This window comes from Vanacampus margaritifer, chromosome 8, assembly GCF_051991255.1.
Source record: "Vanacampus margaritifer isolate UIUO_Vmar chromosome 8, RoL_Vmar_1.0, whole genome shotgun sequence".
Taxonomy (NCBI): domain Eukaryota; kingdom Metazoa; phylum Chordata; class Actinopteri; order Syngnathiformes; family Syngnathidae; genus Vanacampus; species Vanacampus margaritifer.
The window spans coordinates 10079166-10092977 of NC_135439.1; the positions used below are offsets into that span (position 1 = coordinate 10079166).

Below are 13812 nucleotides of genomic sequence, written 5' to 3' on the forward strand. Positions count from 1 at the left end.
AATAAATCGTTAGACAGCAAAATGGTTGCCTTTGACATATTAAAAGTTTTGGGTTTAATATTGTCCAAGGGAACATAATGTAATTTTCAATAGATGTTCTCATGAAGCCCCTCCCATCAGTTACTGTCCTTGTGTTGTTATCATTTATAATCTCTTGTGTCTTAACGTTTCTTGCAGCTCGGGCAAAAAGATAACCCAGCTGTGGAGCCCATCATCCAGGGCTTGAAAGGAGTAGTACATCATGGTAAGTAATTAAGAGGTAAAAAAAAAAAAAACATTGTGCCTGCTATGCAACACTGGTTCACCTCCAGAGAAACAAAGCATGCTGCTCTTATTTTCAGCTGCTCAGACATTTGCCCGCACATTTCCAGTCCCAAATTAGACTGTGCAGACAAGATTTGAGCAGCGATTAACATCAAAAGGAGGCAAAAATACCGCCTCTGCCACCGATCAAGTCCTCCTCAGAGCTTTACATGCAAAGGTGCAAGTATTTATCACTGTACATATAGGCTTATTAATGGCCACTCAGCTCGCATGTATACGTTTAGCTCTTCTTAAATGTACTCATATTCACGGTTAACATTTCATGGCTTGTGTTGCCTTGGTACTTTAAGGTACTCTTAAATTATTGCTTCCCTGTCAGCTTTTACTGTATGCATGAATTATGAAGACCTTGAGCAGATGTGTTAGATGTTCCTCACTGCAGCTTCGGAGTGCTCAGTTGATTTGTTTGCATCGACACATATGACTTGTTCTACAACCTCCCGCCGATTGTCTTTGTCGGTCGCTCGTACACGGAGGAGCACGTAAAGTAATTGTTGCTAGTCTCTTCAAAATCGTAATCGCGCACTCGCCAATGGACTTCGGGTGCACTTGTTTACTACTAAATGGACCGAGTTGTATTATTGGAATGAACAAACACACGCACACACGGGATAAATAACTTTTAGAAAAATAGTGGGCAAGTCGTCTTCAGAATCAGAAAAGGGTCCATTTGTTCCGATGAAATTTCAGCCTTTAAAACTATCAAAGCAATCACAGGGGATGGAAGTTGCTCCCCAGATGCTTTGGCTACGGCTATGATTTTCCTTTCACAGTTGCAATTTTTGTCGTGGTTTTTTTTTTTTCTTCTCTCGCTCTCTAGCAATTGTTCTTTTTGAACCTGATTGAAAAAATGAATCCATTCAGTCTTGTGAAGTTGCTGTGCGTTTTCTTGGTAAGATGATTGGGACACTACAAATCCAGAAAAAAAAAATTGTTGGTGGTTGGAGTGTTATTATATATATATTTTTTCATTTTAACTGTTTATAAATAATAGTATTGTACTAGGATTTTTTTTTTTTGAATATAATTGCATACTACCATTTAAAGTTAACTGCTCCATGAAAACAAACAAAAATTACTAAACATCTTTATATGCTAACTGTATGTTGCTATCAGCATATAACTCAATATGAGCTAAAATAAAAATACATCAATTATTCAATTGAATAGATGAATTAAAATTTGAGTGACGGGAAGTCGAATCGGATTTAATGCACTTCAGAGACTCTCATTCTCATCACATTTTTGTGAGAGCGAGACAATGTGCTCCAAACAAAATGTCCGAAATGTTTGGGCAGCCATTTTAAAGACTTACACAAATCGAGGGGCCATCACAGCAAACTATTTCAAAGTTTTTAATTAACTGCTTTATCTGAGTAGGCTTTTGATGTTAATTAAAAATATATCTAATTACTACGCTGAGCAAAGAGTCCTTCCAATAATATTTGTATAATGTTAATAAGCTTATAAACTGAAAAGCTGCATTGTGAAAGACACTTAAATGAATTTCAATTCTATTTCCTACAATCCAAATCTCAATTGCAATTCTGCTTCCTGTTTGGCACCTCTTGAACCGGATTTAATTGGGTCATCATCAATTCAATTCTGAATTGAATACAGCCTTGCTTCGTTACATAGCGGTATGTAAAACCATGTGAGAATCTTCGGCACGTTTTGCAGCTCGACGACAGATGCTCGTGCTTCACTCCGCCATATTTATCTTCTTGCCGTCAAAGAGTGGGTGTGGCGTTTTTAATTTGCACCAAACCGCTGTTAAGATAAGGTCACGAGCAAATAGATGTGACATAAACACGCTCCTTCCATGGCTTGGGAGGTTAGGACAAACCCACTGGCAGAGCCCCACACAACATATTTGCGCGAGATAAAGGGATCTCCTCGTGTGTCACAAAGCGATTCCTGTTTGTTTGCTTTGCCTAGCCTGGTTGCGATCAGATAGAGCCCATCTAGAAATCATTGCTATCTCCCCCTAATCCCCGTGTCCACAGTTGTTCCGCGGTGCAGAACAGGCTAGCGCCCAGCCTCAGATCAGTGCCAGAGCGTACAATTTTACCTGACTGAGCTCCCCCGCGTTCATCTCCCTCAGCCATCTGAGCTCACAGCTCTCTGGTTGATGGAGCTGCTTTCAAATGAGGGCGAGTGAGATGAAATCGGCTAAAAATAGGCATACATTTAACTCCAGACGTGCATGGTATTAAAGATAAGATGTTTTGGCTGGTAAACAACTCTTTGCTCTTCCTGTGTTGCTCCCAGAAAAAGAGACCAACCTGAGGTCGTTCATCCTGAGGGACCTTCTGCCATCATCTGTGGATAGCTATTACCGATACACCGGCTCTCTGACCATGCCGCCCTGCAGCAAGGTGGTGGAGTGGATCATCTTCTCCAGGCCCGTATATCTGTCCCACTCGCAGGTTCGTTCAGCGCACACGCTCGCATGCCCGGACGGATTATTCTCCACGCGCGGCCGGGTCCCATTTGCACGCTGCCGGTGGATGCCGTCGAAGGCTTCCTCTCATCTTTCCGCTTCTTTGTCTGTCCCTCCTGCGAGTCTTTTGCATAGGAAAGGAAAGCAGCATTTTTACAAACCTTAGGGGGCAACTTTAGTCACAATTTCGAACTGTGTTCATGTTGGGAAATTGAACGGTGCTGCTCATCATTCTCAGCCACTTCATTATCATCCTTTAACCCTGGAGAACCCAAGAACCCTTTTCTTCTTCTTTGGAAAATGATGAATTATACATGAAATGACTGCTATAAGTTCACTGAACACCAAAATATGTTTTTTTCAATTTAAACCCTTGTTTTTTGAACTAGCTCAGAGTTGCTAATTTATCAAAATATATATATATAAAACATACTGCTAGGCATTCTGCAACATGATATGAAATAGATAAAAACACAATTTTACCATCTGATGGTTTGCTGAGAAGATGGTTTTGTTTGGATTGATTTCCAGCTCAACAAAACTGCATGTTGCCAGCCATCTTGTCACCACCACTCTGGCTCATGTAAGTGCAATATTCATCCACTAGATGGCCCCATGCAGGGGTCAGAAGTGGCACTCTGGACTTTTGAAGTTAAATTTGTAAAAAAAAAAAAAAAAAGGTCTTTGTTATTTGAGTAGCAGAATTTATAGGGGCCAAATTTGACCCTGTGGGTTCTCCAGGGTTAAAAGTGGACCATTTTGTTGCACAACAGCCATGTACAAAGCCATGGTGCATTGGCTTAATTCCATAACCGTGCTCGTAACTCAAAACACTCAGATCTCAAATCATATTTCCCCTTTGAAATGAATGGACATGCCATTAATCTGTTTCAGCACCCGGAAAATGGCAACAAAAAGAAATGTTCAGGGACAGGCGAGAAATGATACAAGACCTTATTTCAAGGTATCGTTATTTGCGACGGTGACCGATAATAGGATCAGCCACCCTCTTGTGGCCGTTTTGTGATTAGGAACTAGAAATTATTAGAATGGAAAATTACCATTGATTTCATGCAATTCTAAGGCAAAATGCTGTATATGGATTTATAGATCTGTTTTTAAAATGATCTATCATTGTTTTTTTTTAGATAAATTTTTGAAAAAAGTTGTATTGACTGATGGCCTTTTTTTTCTTTCTGGGCCAATGCCGATATTTGGAGCCAATATTAATTTGCAGTAAAACAGAAAATATTAGCGTCCAAATAAAAAATCTTTATTAATATTTATTATCATTAGGCATGTTTTAAAATTCTAACAAAAAGTGCGGGCAGCTTCCAGGGTCATCAGCATGTGTCAAGTTTAGTGGAAAATTAAACAAGTTAATAGCTCCCTAAAGTTTTCTAAGGTAAATGAATAACTTAAATAAATAGTTGTTTTTTTGTGGGCGGGGGGGTTAATCTGGGTTCATAAAAGTTTACAAAAGAAGTTTGCAGGCAATGAATATTTGTCTTAAGATGTTCAAACTTTTTTTGCGAAAATTAGAAACTGTCTGTGAAGATTTTTGCAACATTTTACCAACCCTGATGAAAACCTAACATTAATTTTGCACGCATTCACCAGCTTGATTGGCCTTCAGTTTTGTCAAAAAGGCCAATGCCGATATTCATTAAAATGCCAAATATCGGCACCGATAATTGCTCTAATAACATCCGTAAACGATGTGTTAATAATCAAAGTAGCAGTCCACAGTATTGTACTTTATAAAGATAGCTGGAATGCTATTCTAAGGCTAGTTGTAATCAAATAGATTATAAAAATAGTTTGGCGTCTTCCATTGTGTTATTTTTTTAGTCTTGCTGTGAATGACCGTACAGTATTCTTCTTCCTTAAGCTACCCCGCGCTGCTTTTGCCTTGTTTTTATTTTGGCGAGGTAATGCATTCCAAATCATGTCCTGCGCTTTTTACTTGAACCCCTGCGCGGACATTTTGCTATAATTCCTGTGTTAGCCAGCCTAATATCCTCTAGAGTCCCCCGTGTTGTCGAAATGTGCGGGGCTCAGTGGAATTTTTGTTCTCCAGCAAGCAGTATTGACCACGGCTGCAATGTTTGCAGCGCCGCACGCCGTCTTTTATGAACCCGTATTTCACCTCTGCAAGCACGCGTCGGCCACATTGATTCCACACTATCTGTGCGGTGTAGTCATTATTGCATGCGCTAACCGATCAGTCACGCCAATCAACGGCTGCAAATTTACCCTATTGAGAAGTTACACCTCCATAGGTGGTCATGGTAATTATTTAGGCGTGTGTCTGCCGGTGCTGAGGCTGTGAGTGTTTCTGCCTGGCGTCGTGAATAATCGACTAATGGCGAGCGCGACTCAAGCACACAGGAGAAAAATATTCTTATTCTCCCCCCCCCTTCCCATGCAGCTGGAGGCCTTCTACTCCATATTTACGACAGAGCAACAGGACCACGTCAAGTCTGTGGAGTATCTGAGGAACAACTTCCGTCCCCTGCAGGACCTTGATAACAGGAAAGTCTTCAAGTCTGCGGTGACGGACGCCTGGCAGAAAGATTTGACTGACATTCACGGGAGCAGTCACAGCACTGAGGCGTCGAGAGGTGAGCGATGAGCGACTGTACGGCAGCATCAGCTGTAGCTAGACTGCTATTAGATATGTGGTTTATTTCACGATTTCGTCCACTGTGGGGGAAGCTTAATGACAATTGTTATTTTTGTTTTGTTGTATTTTTTGTACTTTATTTTTAATGAGGTTGGTGAATCTTTCTGCACAGAGGAATTGCTACACAGTGAACCCCCGATGTTGCACATGTAGTCTAAACAGTGTATTCTGGTTAATGTTGCGTTTGTGGAATATAAATTAAGCAGCAAAATCCAATCTCAGGGGGTGGCCATTTTGCCACTTTCTGTCAACTGAAAATGGCATCACCGTGACGTCACCGTTGTAATTTGATCAATTACGCCTGTGTTTATTTACCCTGCTATTATACTGCATATCAAAAATGGGTGTTGAAAAATGGCCAATTAGGATAACCTTTAAGCGTACATTTGAAATAATTCAAGACAATTAGAATGAAGCCCAAAGTCAAAACACAAACAAACTACCATGATCAGCAGCATCTGTATTATAATTTTGTTTTATCTTTTGGATGTGTTTGTCTTTGCATGGCACATTAGAAGCAGCTAGTGTTAATTTTATCAGCCATTTTTAAATTGAGTCCAGTTTCAATCACGCTTGTTAGATTTTAACATAGTCAACCTCATCCTGTTTTTATTTAGTCCATTTTTAGTAGACTATATATCTAGCATTTTAGTCTTTATTTTAGTCCAATAAAACAAAATGTTATTGGTCTAGTTTTAGTCAACAAAAACTGTCAACTTTTTAGTCTAGTTTTAGTCAGGACAATCATTTTGTCCCTGTATATATTTTTGCCAGCAGATAATGTTGAACACTATTTCACATGAAATTTTGTCTGAAATGTTTTTGATGAAAAACTATTTGACACAATTACAGTATATCAACAAGTGGCTACTATGGCTCCATGTTATGAGCTAGTAAATTAGCCAGCATTAGTTAGCTTTAAGATTAACTTTATTGTTGGAACGTTTTAGCCGTTGGATTAATGTTATATTATAACTATAATTTACTTTTCTGTTTACGAAATTATTTTTGTTTTGAAAATGACATCACAATTGCTCAGGGCTCAGTTAACGACCAATCACGGCTCAGCTTGTGACCGTCACATGACCAATCTCAGAAAACAGGTGAGCCGTGATTGGTCGTTACCTAAGCCCTGAGCAATTGTGATGTCATTTTCAGTTGATGGCAAAATGGCTGCTTCTAGTGTTAATTTCATCAACGAAAGCTAACCAAAAATAATTTCGTAAATTATAGTTATAATGTAACATTAATTCAACGTCTAAAACGTTCCAATGATAATGTTGATCTTAACGCTAACTAATGCTAACTAATTTACTAGCTCATAACATGGAGCCATAGTAGCCACTTGTTGATATACTGTAATTGTGTCAAATAGTTTTTCATCAAAAAGAGAAGACAACATTTTATGTGAAATAGTGTTCAACATTATCTGCTAGCAAAAATATATACAGAAAGAAAATGATTGTCCTGACTAAAACTAGACAAAAAAGTTGACAGTTTTTGTTGACTAAAACTAGACCAATAAAATTTTGTTTTATTGGATTAAAATAAAGACTAAAATGCTAGATTTATAGTCAACTAAAAATGGACTAAATAAAAACAGGATGACGTTGACTATGTTAAAATCTAACAAGTGTGATTGAAACTGGACTAAAACTGAGACTCAATTTAAAAATGGCTGATAAAATGAACACTAGCTGCTTCTAATGTGCCATGCAAAGACAAACACATCCAAAAGATAAAACAAAATTATAATACAGATGCTGCTGATCATGGTAGTTTGTTTGTGTTTTGACTTTGGGCTTCATACTAATTGTCTTGAATTATTTCAAATGTACGCTTAAAGGTTATCCTAATTGGCCATTTTTCAACACCCATTTTTGACATGCAGTATAACAGCAGGGTAAACACAGGCGTAATTGATCAAATTCAGGAGGGTTCTCATCTGTTCAATGTGTCACTGCCATTTCGGCACACCCCCCGCGCACAATTACAGCCCTGGCCCACCTAAATGGAACAACAAGGCCATATTTAATGTCATTAATTACACGTGTGTGTGTACCCTCCATTAATGTGTCACAATGACTGCTGTGCGCCTCCGTGCATGTAGAATGAATGTGTCAAAATAATACAGTTTGAGGTTTGCTAGTGTTTGTTTCCTTCACATATCATTTGAATTGTTCACATTTGACTCTGTAGCAATTATATTTAAAGAACCAGTGTGCCGTCCTTAGCGCAATCTAGTGGTCTAAGAATAGCATTAGAAGCGAGCAGGAGCACGCACGTGACGGGGGCTCAGAGAAACCAAGCCGGAATTAGCTGGAGCCGCTAACAAGAACGGCTAGTGTGAGGAGCCGGTAAAATCACATTTTTTTAAAAGCTGGTAAAAGCTTGCGAGAGCAAAGCAGAAGGTGACAAGTGACGGGCCCCAATCACGGGAGTTAGTGACGACCACCTGCAGGCCCCAGCTGTGGAAGGTCAGCTACGGTCGACCCATTGGGTCCGACGCGCCATGCGAGCACCACCTGGGCTTAACTACATTCGCAAAGTTGTCCTTTGGGCATCCGTAGCAGGAAGATGGCGGCGAAACATGGCAGCCATGTAATATAATTTGTGATTAATAGACCTATAATTATATTTTTTTTAAAAAATGTGGTACAACATATTTTTTTGCATGCTATTGACATAAACAGCCGTTTTGTTTTGTTTTTAAATCAATGATTAGTTTACCACTAGATGGCGCTGGGGCTCACTGACTGTCCCTTTAAAAAACAAATGATTGGAGAAATAAACACCCATTTTGTGAAGACTGCATGTACCCTTTGTGGATTGCAGCTAAAAGTTATCATTCATATGACTTATTAAAAAGCTTGTCGGCTAACCTAGCGTAGGATCTGGAGATAAATCCATCAGCAGTGTGTATATAACTTTGTTAAAGTAAAAACTATTGACAGTAGAAAATATGATTCCATCAAATCAATAATGGAGTGTGTGTGAGATGTCTCATATTGACATCCATAGTGAATATCACAGTTGTTCATAATATCAGGGATTATAGTGGAGGGCGTAGCTGTGTTATTGTCTGCATCTTTTGCAGAAGTGTGCATCGATGTTGTCCATATTTCTGTTGTATCGACTGTGCAGTACCTCCAGAAAATGATTGTACTTATTTCCAGCTCTGAATTTACATTCAGGGTCTCCACTGTCACTTTAAAAATCATTTTAGTTCTACCAGTTGCCCCTCTGTTCACCCCTTTGGCTTGTGTCTGCGTAAGGCTTCCATCCCCGAAAGCCCACTTTCTTTCTCTCGGGAAGGGGGGGTGGGGGGGGGGGCTTTGCGTTATTTTGTGAGCATGCACTCCCCGAGGCAGTCTTGTTTGTCACACAATATATACAATATTTTCTGTGCCATCATCTCCCTTTCTTCAATGTACATCTGGCATTTGTGGAGCGTTTTTTTTTTTTTTTTTTTTTCTCTTCCATAGAACTAAAAATAAGAAGAAGCCGCCTTGAGTGCAGGACGGCTGTAGATTAATGAGAAAGTCGGTAAAGCGGTGTTGTTGGAGAAAATTGATTGGGAATGGTCGTGATGAAGTTGGAGCTCTCTAACGAGGCCAATCAGCCAGCGTTTTTTTTTTTTTTTTTTTTAATATGTGGCGCAGCTAAAATAGAGGCATACAAATGAAGTTGTGAAATTGCTTTTGTGGCGTTGGGTCAGTAGAATGAATGTGGCCCAACGTTCTTTCATCTACACCTGCGCCACCAAAAATGTGGATGCTTTATTATCAGCAGTGACGGCTGTCAGGGTGGTGGTGTTGTCGTGGCGTATTTATTTGAACACAATAGTGACAATGGTGAGAGGCAGAGCACATCTTGGCTAAATCGCTTCAACTTTAAAAAAAAAAAAAAAAAAAAAAAAGATGTTCAAGTTGCCTTTGGTGAGGTGCAATTTTATTGAGAGCCTTACAAAATAGTAAAGATGAGCCATTACCGATATCCCATAATCAAACATCCTTACAAAATTGTCATATTTAGGACCTAATATGACTGTATGAGCAAAGACTTAAATGCCATCAATAGCTGTCAAAATACAGGTGACTGTTTCCATTCTGCAACAAATATGCTCAATAAGGATTTCCAGAAAGCCGAAGACTTCAAAACATGATGAGGCCTTCTTCTTTCATTAAACATTAAGCTCCTAGACACCCAACATACGACGGGTTCAAATACAATTCACACGCTGTCACACTTCATCAACACTGCCAGAATTTCCCCTTGGTGAACCCCCCCCCCCTTTCAAGATTTGCTCTCAGACTATTATTCATACAGTATATGTGTGTATTGTATGTGTGTATACAGTGTGTTTCATAAGTCTGTCATTTTATGTTACCTTATATCTCAATGATTGTTGAAGATATGAATACTCAGCTTATATTTCCTGAAAGTTGTTGATTTGAAGTTTTTGTAACAAAAATTACAACTAGTGTTGTTCCGATACCGGGAGAGGCCCCGGTACTGCATTAAAACAGTGATATCGGCATGCCGATACTATTATTTCCAACGCTAATATAGGACTTTGGATGCAGCATCTTGTAGCACAACATTCGTTGATGTGTGATGTGTTTACTGTTCACTATCCTATTGGCCCTTGAAAAAAAAAAAAGGTATCGTATCGGCCGATACTGCAAAACTGGTTATCGGTATCGGGTGTCAAAGAACGGTGTCGGAATAACACAAACATAAAAAAAAGTTGTATTGAATTTTTTCACACATATTCAAGATGTAAGTATTAGTTACATGGTAGCAAGGTACAATACAATTTATTTTTTCCCAGACGGATATCAGCACTAGTACCCAACTCTTGAGTAGTCACCGATACAAATATCAAGTACAGATACTACTAATACAAAAAAAAGCTAATAATTTTAAAGAAAGACCAATATAGCATTTTTCCTTAAAATTGCATGAAATTAATGGCAATTTTCTATTCTTCCAAAATCTTAATTGAAGTAACTCTGTGTTGTTTTGATACCGGTATCGGCAGGGGGCCCGATATATACTGCATTAAACCAATGGTATTGGCATCGGCAATTACTAACAAGTAACATGCCGATACCATTATTTCCTTTGCTTGTTCACTGATGTGTGACGTGTTCACTGCATGTCGAGCCAAGATATCCTATTGGCCCTTGAATGCTCTGAACCAATGACAGGGCAGCTTTTTCATGTTGGAAAAAAAACTAGGTATCGATACGGTATCGATATCGGCCGATACTGCAAAACTGGGAATCGGCATCGAGGGTCAAAAAATATATATTTTTATACCTGGCCCATCCCTATTACACAACATAGATTAAAATGATATTCCGTTTCTTGGCAAGCACTTTAAAAATCCTATCCAAAATCACAACTCATTTTCATCAGTCATCATCTCCTTTCCAGTGAACAGCATTCGCAGTAATAGCAATGAAATCAGTGCAAACTGCATTTTCGGCAAAAAGTAAAAGCTTCGATTGAGGCTTAGCAATGGACTGGCAGATTTTATCTTGATATACACTTGCCAGTTCCGTAAGATATGAAAACACCCTGTATGCATTTGTGGACAGTATACAGTATATACCGTATATAGCCCCCCCCCCCCCCCATGTTGTATTTCATCTTTTTTTGTTTTGTTGCACTGTTCTCTTTGATTGTGACAATCTCAATTTGTCCCAAATCCTCATGATTAGTTGACATTGTTTCCTGCCTTGGCAAGAATGTCCAGATTGTCAAAGTGGCAGCCGGCGCTCTCCTCGCGTCAACAGCGCAGCCTGTACTGCCACCTTGAGGTTGCTGTGCATGCTCCCCTCCCCTCCCCTTCCCTCCCCACCCCACCCCTCCCCTAACTGAATCCTCTAAGAGATTTTTCACGGTAACAATGGAGCTGTTGTATTGTTGGTGCATACAGTTGGGATTCGGATCCCCCATGCCTTTCATCTTTTTTTTTCTTTTTTTTTTCTCTTTTTTTTCTGGAGAGCTCAGTATTGTTCATTCGGTAATTTTACCGATTTGACATGTCATCATCATTGCTTTTTAAAAAAAAAAATTTTTTTTAATATATATATATATTTTTTTTTAATTAATTTTTATTTTGTAAGATGCTGAAATCTTTTTTTTTTTTTTTCTTTCCCCCGCGCAGTGTGCAGCAGCGCCCCAGTGAGCATGAAGATCCAACCGCTGAACCAGACGGCCCTGATGGTGAGCTGGGAACGCCCCCTGACCGTGTACCACCCGCCCATCACCAGCTACATGGTGTCCTACAGCTGGGTGAAGCGCGACGTCGCTGATGAAGAGACCTTCACCAAGACGGGAGATCAAAGCATGGTGAGCGCCCTTCCGTAACGCACGGCTGACATCTCGGCGCGAGAAAAAGTCATCTCCATGGGTTTTTGCAACATGGATGTTACTAACAGGATCAGTCAGTGTGAATGTAAGAGGTGGCAGGTTATGAAGAGCTCCGCATGGAGCCGCCGGTTGATATCAAAGCACAGACCGCCACCTAAGCCAACCCCCCCCCTCTGCCTCCCAATCTGTCACTCAAGTTTGGGTGAGGAGACGCACAGGCCTGTCACATTCGCTGACACATTTATCCATAATGCATGTCTATGTCCACCTGGGCTCTCCCTTTTAGTATGATCTATTACATTTCCATCAGTTGTGTTTAACATTTAGACTGGCCAATGAAACTAAGAAAAAAAATTGAATATGAGATGGATTTTCTCTTATGTCAACTTCACTCTTCTGGAATGACTTTCTACAAGATGGCAGAAAGTGTATTCATCCAAAATGTTGAACCCGAGAGTGGGCTCGCATGACAATCTATGTTCTAGCCTAGCCTGAATATGAAAGGTCAAAGGCGGTGAGGCGTAGGAGTCATTCAAAAGCAACTTTGAATTATATAATCAGACACATGAAGGGACTTTTCAGAACGGTACTTGTAGGGCTGTGCAAACAATCAAAATTCAATTACAATTTCAATTATTACACTCCACAATTACAAATTTGGCATAATCGTAAACAAAAATAAAAGAATATGAATTTTGAGTTGTTTAAATGTATATGTTTAAAGTTTTTTTTAATTTTATCTCATTCACTGCCATTGACGGCTATAGACGTCAAAATATTATTTTAACTATTTCTATTAGTTTAACATATTTTCCCACTTTTTTTAACAAGATTATGAAAACCTATATTTTTTTAATTGTATTAGAACAGATATAAAATCTGTGATTAACCGTGAGTTAACTCTTTGACTGCCAGACGTTTTCAGAAAAGGGATGCCGTGGGTGCCAGCCGATTTAAGCATTTTGACTGATCTTTCCAGGTCAACAGAAAATTATGTGTTTGGGCTATGGAAACACACATACTACCAAATGAAAGATTGAACTCTCATCTTTCATCAGAAAAAAAAGTTTGTTTCTACCTTATTCCGTTTTTCAGTAATCAACAATAGAAAATGGTTAGTTTCACCTCTGTTTTGAAACAAACGTCTTTTAACGTCTTTGGCACTCCTCCATAGGATTTTACTAAACGTTATTTAACGTTTTTGGCAGTCAAAGAGTTAACTATTAAAGTCATGCGATTAATTATGATTATAAATTGTAATCGCCTGACGCCCCTACACTAAAGCCGATCACCGATTTTGCATAAAATGCAGAATATCGACCAATTCTGATCCAGGCAATCAGATCAGTGTAAAGTCTAGTGCTAAGGTTCGACCGACTATTGGCCGGGTCGATTATCGGTGCCAATATTTGGTATTTTGACAAATATCGTCATTGGCCTTTTTTAAGAATAAGATAAGAAATCAATTTAAAACTTCAGGCAACTATTCAAATTTGAGAGATGGTGGTTTACCCTGTCAACTGCATCTTTTGTTTTTTTTTCAAATTAAAACATAAATAAGTGATTTTTTTTTTTTTATGTTTCAGTCATTTCAGATGACAGATCACCCCACAGAACTGTTCATAATTCCCTCGACCTTGAATAAGGCCAAACTCATTTCCAACTGAAACAGCCCCACAGTGTTGTAATACCACTGACCACCACTATCACATTTCACTGTGCGGTGTGCTCTTATTATTAAATGCTGGCAGTTGTGCGCTGCTTCCCGTTTCACATCAATTTGAATTTGACTGGTTAATTCTGAGCACATCCTCACTTATAAGAGTGTGCACACTTACGCAACCACGTTATCTCACTTGTTTTTCCCACTTCACCTCTCTTAAAGATTTCTTCTTTCTTTTTTTCAATTGAGTTGTTCAGGTTATAGGTCACACTAATGGAGGAAAATGTTTTGAAATGATTTATCTTTTTTTCT

General features: G+C 39.1%; 1 protein-coding gene across 1 annotated transcript in view; it reads left to right on the forward strand.

Annotated features, from left to right (window-relative positions):
* ca16b (carbonic anhydrase XVI b) overlaps positions 1 to 13812 on the forward strand; it is a 136114-nt gene that overhangs the window by 92639 nt on the left and 29663 nt on the right. Inside the window, exons 6-9 of the mRNA XM_077573100.1 lie at positions 178 to 244; positions 2596 to 2753; positions 5199 to 5391; positions 11632 to 11816. Coding sequence (XP_077429226.1) covers positions 178 to 244; positions 2596 to 2753; positions 5199 to 5391; positions 11632 to 11816 — 603 coding nt within the window. The remainder of the gene's footprint in view (positions 1 to 177; positions 245 to 2595; positions 2754 to 5198; positions 5392 to 11631; positions 11817 to 13812) is intronic.